At 35.4% G+C, this 9,608-nt stretch overlaps 1 protein-coding gene and 1 long non-coding RNA gene across 2 annotated transcripts in view; one reads left to right on the forward strand and one right to left on the reverse strand.

Annotated features, from left to right (window-relative positions):
- Positions 1–253: 253 nt before the first annotated feature.
- LOC119599291 (piggyBac transposable element-derived protein 3-like) lies at positions 254–976 on the forward strand. Its single transcript, XM_037949030.1, has one exon. It carries the CDS (start codon positions 254–256, stop codon positions 974–976), a length of 723 nt encoding a protein of 240 aa, XP_037804958.1.
- A 413-nt stretch (positions 977–1,389) lies between these two features.
- LOC119568048 overlaps positions 1,390–9,608 on the reverse strand; it is an 8,362-nt gene continuing 143 nt past the window's right edge. The window contains exons 2-4 of the long non-coding RNA XR_005228058.1: positions 9,106–9,168; positions 2,582–2,644; positions 1,390–2,498 (exon numbers count right to left, since the gene is read on the reverse strand). This is a non-coding gene — a long non-coding RNA (uncharacterized LOC119568048). The remainder of the gene's footprint in view (positions 2,499–2,581; positions 2,645–9,105; positions 9,169–9,608) is intronic.

Genomic DNA, 9,608 nt, shown 5'->3' on the forward strand with positions numbered 1-9,608 from the left:
CGGATCATAAGGGAATGATATATGATTTTTTCCCATATGAAGGTAAAATACATCCAGTCAGCAGAGAAGGAGATCTTGGTGCTAGTGCTAACTCAGTTCTAATCTTAGCAGAATCTATCCCTGAAAATAAAAATCAAACTCTACATAGACAATTGGTTCACATCTATACCTCTGGTTGAACATTTGGCAACAAGAGGAATATGGATTTGTGGGACAATTCAAGCACGAAGAATCCCTGGTTTATTATTCAAGGATGATAAGAAACTGGCTAATGAAGGACGGGGATTTTTCGATGAATAATGAAACAGACAGTGGAGGTACAACTGTGACAGCCCTCAAGTGGTATGATAACCGTGCGGTCTACTTAGCTTCCTCTTTTGCTACATCTGTTCCTATTGAACATGCAAGAAAGTATGATAAAAAATCAAAAGATTATGTTGATGTCCCCATTCCTCATATTGTCAGAATGTATAATGAGCACATGGGAGGAGTGGATCTACATGATCAACTGCTGTCGTATTACAGGATGTCTTTTCGTTCAAAAAGATACTACATGCGACTTGTCTTTCATATGATAGATATAACTGTCATAAACTGTTGGTTGCTGTATCGAAGGGCTGCTGATAAAGCGGATATACCAATGAGGAAACAGAATTCCCTATCACACTTCAAATTGAGACTCTCGAAATCACTCATGATTGCAGGTAAGCAAATGAATCCTGCGAAGCGAGGCCGTCCCTCATCTGTGGTGAAAGCTTTCAAGGATAGGAAAACGAAAGGAAAAGCAACAAAGCCCATTCCTGAAGAAAACGTCAGACTTGATGGTGTGGATCATCTCCCTGATTATGCTGAAGTTAGGGGAACGTGCAAAATGCCTGGATGCACGGCACGAGCTTTGATATTCTGTCATAAATGTAATGTCCACTTGTGTTTTGAGCGGTCTCGTAATTGTTTCAAGAAGTTTCATGCTGAATAGCTAACTGTTTTCTTAGGGGAATACTTTAGAAAGAAGAAATAGCTAGTTATGTCGGAACTTCTGAAAGATTTGTTCTATGATTGAAATGAGACTTATTATGGTGTCAGATGAGCAATTTTTTTGTTGAAAAAGGTTTATATATGATTTATAGTGATTCAGTAGATATTTTCTTTAAGTTATAGAGGACTTTGTTTTTTTACTAGTCATTTCATTCTACTCATAAGCCTAAGTATACTTTGAAGGCCAGTTTCCAATTTTATGTCTCAAGCCCAAGTGGATCTCAAAGTCTTGTTTATGGATTTTTATAAATAAAAATATTTTTGATGATTTTTTCATTTATCCTTTTCCCTTTACTCTAGAAAAACATAAATTCTTTATAAAATAATTTATTGAATGCATAAAAAAATCAGACGGTAAAGGGTTAAGGTTTATTCAGTAGCGGTCGAAACTGTTAATTAAAACACAAATTATAAGAATGCATGCTTACAATACATAGAGCCGCTAAATAACAACATATACTATATTATATAATAAAGAACTTTCTACATATACTGGATACATATGCATTACGGGAACAGACTATCAGCTTAACAGTCTGATTCCAGAATGTTATGGGCGACTTGACGGCACGGAAGTTCCCCTCGAATTGCCCTCACACTTTAAACATACATATGATATAACATCAAGTAACATTCTGCTTCATATGCTATACATTAGTTAGGTCGCGATCTCGTTATCTCCCAGTATCGATCATACGAAGAGCCGCCATCACTTCCTATGACACGACCCCTCGCACAAACATGCTTTTGACAGGTAATCTCTTTTTGCTGGTACGGAACATGTGTTGGCCCGGTGGTACTCGCCAAGGCCTTCACGGCGGTTGTAACACAGATGTGAATTTATAACATACAGGCCTAACCGATCGTAATGTTACAGAATACGTGATATGCGAAATATATGACACACCAGCTGTTGATATGAAGTATGTGATATACCAGTGGCTACACCTTTAGTCTGTATAACATTACATATCGTTTCTGATGTCTTGTTTATTTTCACAGATTCTGCGTATTTTCCTCATATTGATTTTATACGTATAACTCTTACCTGTTATCATTTTCTGAGTGTTTTCCCATGGTAATTCCATTTCCTGTTTTAACAATTCTTCGATGGTATTGTGGCTAATATGAGAGACCTTCTTAGTATTTTCAACGCCACAACAATTAAGCAACATAGCTTTCCACTCTGCATCATCATATTTCAATTCCCGTGCTATTTTTTTCAGTTCAACAAAACTTCGCACTATGCTTCTTATTCCCTCGACTATGTTCTTGTTTGCGGCATTTTCTCCTGAATTGAGGAATTCCTGTGTTAGTTCCACGACTACCTGTGGGTCGATGGCGTAACGCGGCTCTGGGTGAGACATTGCGGGTCTATTGCGGGCGAGGTGGTGGGTGCCTGCTTCTGAGGTCAGGCGGTGGGAAGGTGCGAGCGCCTGGTCAAGTGCTATCAGACGTACACCCTGTAAATGTAGCAGTCCAATTATGAAAGAAAAGGCAAATGAAAATGTTATAAAAAGATTATGTTTCAAAGTTGAATACATACACGGGTGCTGGAACTCGGTGGTTCACTTCAACGGCAGCTGTGGTCGACTAACAACACCAGGGCCTATTGTAGGGTAGGGATTTAGAGGTAAATTGCTTTTTGTTTACTCGGTTATTTATCCTATTGCAATGTTATGTTTCATAAGTTTGTTAACATTCAAAGATGTGCTTCAATTAAGTGTGTGAATTGTTACTAGTTTAATAGTATATATATAACCATGTGGTCACAGTTGTCACGTTTCACTGTTTTGTTTGCAGTTTTATGTATGAGTACTGACATGGAAGATGTGGATGAAGATGTAGAAACTGTATTTCATCATTATGAAGAATAAAGGAAGACGCAACAAGAATAGTTTCTTTCCAAAATCCATTGAAATTCCAACTCAAGGGCTAGGCCGCAGCGAGAGTAAAACGCCACCCTAAGAAAACTCCTTCCCCGTCAAACCCTCAAGTAAAACACCACAACAGCATAACCCCCTAGTATACTCCACAAGAGAATTACTCCACCCTAAGTAAAACTCCAACACTTCGTCAGTGAAAACCCATCAACAGTGAATTACAAGCCATGTTAAATTCCATCCAAGAAGAATGAAAACAAGGGTGTCATCCTAAGAAGGAAGTACTACACATCAGTTGCATAACAAGCCTCCACCTTCAATCAAGTACAGTTGTTATTTGCTGCAGCACCAGTAGAGCAGTTGATTCTCCCCAGCAGTCAAGTGTGATCTTAACTAGTTCATCTACCAACATTCCAAGAACAGGGACCAGAAGTGACAAGCACAGCAAGAGGACAACAGGTATTCACCAGAAGGTTATTTACATTTCCACTATTGATCTGCTGTTAAAAAAAGGTAACTGCAGACAGGGTAATTGCTTATGTTAACTGATGTCTACTGCAGTACTGATATATTCATAATTGCTGTTTTCTTTAATCACTGCATTCACTGTGAGTCACACTGCTGAAGTTGAAAGCTCTGAAGGGTTAGAGTTGTATAAGAATGTTATTGAAGATGGTGTACCTAGTGTTAGATTTACACCTAAGACTTAAAAGGTTATGAATATTTTGTTGATATCTGCAAGACAATTTTTTTGAGCGCAAAATCTGCTTGGAAGAGTTTACATTGATATAAATAATAGACTAGATGATCTAGAATTTAATCAAATTAAGTAAGCTAGGACTTTACTAGTAACCAAGTTTGAAGCTGTACAGAATGCATATGATAGATATGAAGCTCTGAAGCCTTCTAATAAATTTTGAGGTCAATATATTAAATGTGAGGAAACCACACAAAGGCTTATCTTTGACATCAGAGAAAGATCAAAACAGTTTTTACAAGTTCCAGGTAGTAATAGGAGTCGTGGACATTGTAGGGGTTCGAGTGTTTCTTCACCAAAAATTAAGAAAGAATTAATTGAGAAGTTAGCAAAGTTAGATTTAGAAATAATGAAGGTCAAAAATGAAATAAGAAATGCAAAACTAGAAGAGTCACGGGTTGATGATGAGCTTTTTACCGCAGTTCAAGTAAATTTTTAGAGTAAGGAAGATTATACAAGAAGTTATATGGAGTCCCATTTAAAAACATTGCCATACCATAAGCATTCTGTATCTGAGTGTAAAGTTAAATCAAATGAAGAATATGATGCATTGCAAATTAGTAAGAGAAAGTTACAGAAAGGAGACATGAGAGAGAGAGACTAAACCTTAACGATAAATATGAAGTAATCTGAATCCTAATTGTAATAAATTTTTTTCCAAAGGATTTGTTAGTTAATCAAGCAGATAAAATTTCTTCTCTAGGGAAAACAGAAAAAAAGGATGCTATTCAACAATTGGTTGAAATTCTATGTGCTAGGCATATTAGTGACTCGCTTCCAAGGCCTGAACAAGAAGTCTTCAAAGGTTGACACACTTCAGCATTCAATGTGAGTTAAGTCATTTGAGACTTAGAGTCAAAAACTGAAGTGGCAGCCGAGAGAATGTATTACTTAAGCAAGTATACAGATGGAGAAGCAAAAAAAGTTATAAGTGGACTTTTGTTATTAGATAACACTGAAGCTTACAGTAAAGCTAAGGAAGCTATTAAAACAAAGATATGGTAACGCCTTTGTAACTGATAATGCATATAGATAGAAAATACATGAGTGGCCAAGGATTTCTCTGAGTGATGATTTCTTGGAGACAAGTTAGACAGCAATGAGTAATATTCAGTATTTGAATATATTAAATGATCCCAAAGAGAATCAGAGAATGTTACAGAAGTTGCCACATCCTATAGTAGAAAAATGGAATACAATAGTAGATAAAGAGCTATATAAAGCCAGTGAACTTGATGAGAGTGTTGATGGCTTATTATATTCAGCAGAATTTCCCTCTTTCACAAAATTGTGTACATTTGTAAGAAAAGAAGCTTCAAAGGCATGCAGCCCAATAAATTCAGTCACTGCAATTCAAGATAGAGGTGTTAGAGGTGATGATGTATGTTTTATTAAAAACAATACTCTAGGTAAGTTAGGTATTGGTGGAACAAAGGTTCCTCTAAGAATAGCTAATATGAATGGTGAACAAACTGTTACATGCTCTAAAACTTGTGGTCTAATTGTAAAGGGTATGTATGAAAATACATAGATATACCATTGCCTCATGCTTATTCTAGAGAAGTATTTCTTTGCAGGTGAGAGCAAATACCAAGACCTGAAACAGCCAGAGTGGCCACATTTGGAAAGAATATTTGAGAAACTAATGCCTTACAATAATGATGTTGAAGTAGGACTCTGGACTGGTCTTAACTGTATTGAGGCAATTAAACCAAAGGAAATTATTACTTGCAGTGACAATGATCCCTATGCAAAACAAATTGATCTTGGTTGGAGCATAGAGGTGAAGTTAGAGGTGTTGATTCAAAGTAAGCAGATGTAGTCACAGTACACAGAACAGTGAATCAAGAAGTAGTAATTAACCATGAGAAAAAATGTCTTCTCACAGTACCTACAAAGGTCAAAGGGATTATTAATCCTGAGCAAGTGAGAAAGATGTTTCAGTTTGATTTTAATGAAGTAAATGATGATTGCCCTATTTCTAGAGATGATAAAATGTTTATAAATAGAATGAGAGAAGGAATTCATCATGTTGAAAGAGGTCATTATGAAATGCCTCAGCCTTTAAAGAATGCAGATTTCAAGTTCCCAAATAATAGACATGTAATTTTGCACAAGAAAGATTACTATGAAGATGATGTCAAATTTATGAATAATCTCATACAGAAAGATTATGCAGAACTAATCCCAAAGGAACAATTAAGTAAGGATGAAGGCAAAGTGTGTTATATTCCACATCATGGTGTTTATCATCCCAAAAAGCCAGTAAAATAAGAGTAGTTTTTTGACCACAGTGCTTGCTATCAAAATGTATCACTGAATGATAACCTTTTGAAAGGTCCAGGCTTAACAAATAATCTTACGTGAATATTGTGTAGATTCTGCCACAAACTAGTAGCATTTATTGGTAACATTAAGCAAATGTACCATCAAGTTAAGGTTGAATGTGGAAACAGATATTTACTCAAGTTCTGTAGTGGAAAAATCGTAATTTAGAAGATGAAATAATAGAATTTAGAATGAAAGTTCATCTTCTTGGAGCTGCTTCATCTCCTAGTGTTGCAAACTTTGCATTAAAGTTGGTAGCAGATCAGTATGAAAAAGATTGTGGTCATGAGACAGCCAAATTTGTCAGAGATAATTTTTATGTAGATGATGGGTTAATGTCAGTGTCAAAAGTAGCTGGAGATACTGAATTGATTAACAAAAGTAAGAGTTTATGTAAATTTGGAAGTTTCATATTGCACAAATTTTCCTCAAACAAAAAGGAAGTGATTTCTACTGTTAGTCCAGGAGTAATAATATGACAGCATTAAAAGTCGTGACATGACAAAGAATACACTACCAATAGAAAGAACACTTGGAATAGAATGGTGCATAGAATCTGATATGTTTCAATTCAGAGTTAATTTCAGCAGCAAGCCTTTAACTAGAAGATGCCTTTCATACACAGTAAGCTTCATATTTGATCCCTTGGGATTAGTATCTCCACTGATTCTATTGGGAAAGAAAATACTCCAGGATTTATGCAGGGGTAAAGCAGAATAGGATGATCCTGTGCCTGATCACATTAAACCCTTGTGGGGAAATTGGAGAAATTAATAATGTGAGTTCCAGAACCTTAAGTTGTCAAGATGTTATAAACCAGAAAGCTTTGAAGAAATTAAATCAGAAGAGTTACACTATTTTTCAGATGCCAAGATGGCTATGGACAGTGTTCATATATTAAATTTGTTAATGTTTATGATGAAATTCATTGTTCTTTAGTTATGTCCAAGCCTAGCGTTACTCCACTGACAGCTGTTACTATTCCAAAATTGGAACTGACAGCAGCAGTCGTATCAACCAAAGTAAGCGTCATGTTAAGAGAGAAACTTGGATAGATAGTGACGCAGTCTTGGGATACATTTCAAATGATGTCAAAAAGTTTCATGCTTTTGTTGTAAATAGAGTTCAGTATATTAGAGATAGGATTGATCCTATTCTGTGAAATTATGCACAGTTAGAGTCAAATCCAGCAGATTGTGCTGCATGTGGACTTTGTGTTAAAAATTAATGAATAATTTGATGTGGTGGAATGGTCCAGTTTCTTTGGAAGAAACTTGATAATTGTTTAAATTGTGAACAAAGAATATGATCAGGAAGTCAAGAAAGTGTCATTTGCAGTAACTTCAAAGAAGTACTATTTCTTGATAGATTAGACTATTTCTCAGATTGGTTTAGAGCTAAAAGAGCTACTGCATTGTGTTTAAGAGTACAAAGAATCATCTGAGGAGAAAATTGACAAGAGAAATGTAACATATAGTCCTTTGACAGTTTCAGAGCTTGAAATGGCAGAGAAAGTAATTTTAAAGGAACTTCAGAGTAAACATTATGCTGGTGAAAAAAGGTTTCTTCAAACAAAAGAGAATGTCCTAAATAAAACATGCAGTTTGTATAAATTAGATCTATTTATGGATACAGATAAAGTCATAAAAGTACAAGAAAGACTAAGTCAAGCAAACTTGAATGAAGCAAGTAGACATCCTGTAATTTTGCCAGGTAAATGCCACAAGTCAGAATTGCTGATTTGTCACTATCACCAAAGAGTTTACCATCAAGGTTGTGGCATAACTTTAAAGGAAATAAGATTAGCAGGTTACTGGATTGTTGGAGGATCATCTGCGGTAGCTAAGCACATTAGAAACTGTATTGTTTGTAAGAAAGCAAGAGATTATACACTTGACAAAAAATTGTCAGATCTGCCAAAGGACCAACTCCTCCATTCACTTATTGTGCTGTAGATTATTTTAGACCATTTTATGGGAAGACGGAGTGAAGTCTAGAGATATGGAGCATTGTTCACATGCTTAGTTTCAAGAGCTGTTCACCTAGTTGTTGAATATATGGATACTGATTCTTTTCTCAATGCTTATCATCATTTTGTTGGTAGAAGAGGACCAGTACATCAGTTGAGATCAGGTAGAAGTAAAAAATTTTGTAGGTGACAAAGTGAACTTGAGATTTGCTAAAAGGAAATGAATCAAACAGAAATTGGCAATATAATGCTGTGATTGTTGTGACTGGATTAATTTTAAAATGAATGTACCTTATGTTAGTCATGGGAGACAGATTCGTACTGTACATAACAATTTGTCGGCAATACTTTGTCAGCATGGAACTCAGCTAGATGATGATTCATTACAAACATTTATGGTTGAAGCAGAATCGATTGTCAACAGTTGTCTATTGACACTGGACAGTATTAATTCAATAGAGAGCTTAGATCCTCTTAACTCCAAACCATCTTTTGACTATGTAATCAAAGGTTGTATTGCCACCACCATCTATATGCAAGGAAAAGACAGTGAAGAGTGCAGTATTTAGCCAGTGTGTTTTGGTCTAGATGGAAGAAATAGTTTCTTTAATCTAGAGATAAGTGGATTAGACCCAGAAGAGATGTGAAAGTAGGTGATATTGTGATTGTAAAGGAGCAAAATGAAACTAGAAACCATTGAAAAAGGGGCGTGTGAATGAAGTAATTTGTGAAGATGGACATGTAAGGAAAACAGATTATGATGTCTGATTCATGTTTTGATAAAAATGATAAAAGGATTAAAGGATTTACATATGATGAGAGACCTATTCATATCTAATTATATTAGAATTTAAGAAATAGAATTTTATTTCAGTTTATTTGATGTACCTTTTATGACCAAGGAAGTACCTGCCAAAGAGTTTTAATTCATTTGTGATACCTCAGAAGATGATTTTATTTTAGTATTTACTTTTAAGAAAGTTTTGTAAAAAAATATATTTTTAAGGTAGTATAATGTTAATTGTAAATTGTTGTAAACAATTTTGGGAAACCATGTAAGTGTAGCAGCCCAATTAAGAAAGAAAAGGTGAATGAAAATGTTATAAAAGATTGTTTCAAATTTGAATACATACACAGGTACTGGAACTCAGTTGTTTACTTCAACAGCAGCTGTGGTCGACTAACAGCACCAGGACCTATTGTAGAGTAGGGGGTTGGAGGTAAATTACATTCTTTGTACTAGTTTATTTATTATTATTATGTTATGTTTTATAAGTTTGTTAGCATTCAAAGATGTGCTTCAATTAAGTGTGTGAATTATTACTAGTTTGATAGTATATATGATCTGGTGGCGACAGTGGAAGATGTGGATGAACATATAGAAATTGTATTTCATCAGTTATGGAGAATAAAGGAAGAAGCAATAATAATAGTTTTTCCAGGATCCATTGAAGTATTCATTCAACATATTCCAATAAATAGAGCGAGGCCGCAGCGACACACTCGCCAGGGCCCGCCAACGGTCGTTCGTACAGCACACTGTTACTCTGGCACTATACTCAGTATTCGTAAACACAATTTTTTCTACATACCTTGACCATAATATCCGACACAATTTGGTGAATGTACATCCACA

This window comes from Penaeus monodon, chromosome 4 (assembly GCF_015228065.2).
Source record: "Penaeus monodon isolate SGIC_2016 chromosome 4, NSTDA_Pmon_1, whole genome shotgun sequence".
In the NCBI taxonomy this organism is placed as follows: Eukaryota; Metazoa; Arthropoda; class Malacostraca; order Decapoda; family Penaeidae; genus Penaeus; species Penaeus monodon.

What these genes read in the sequence shown, in the direction of transcription:
- LOC119599291 (XM_037949030.1), top strand. Translation starts at nt 254, where the DNA reads ATGATAAGAAACTGGCTAATGAAGGACGGGGATTTTTCGATGAATAAT.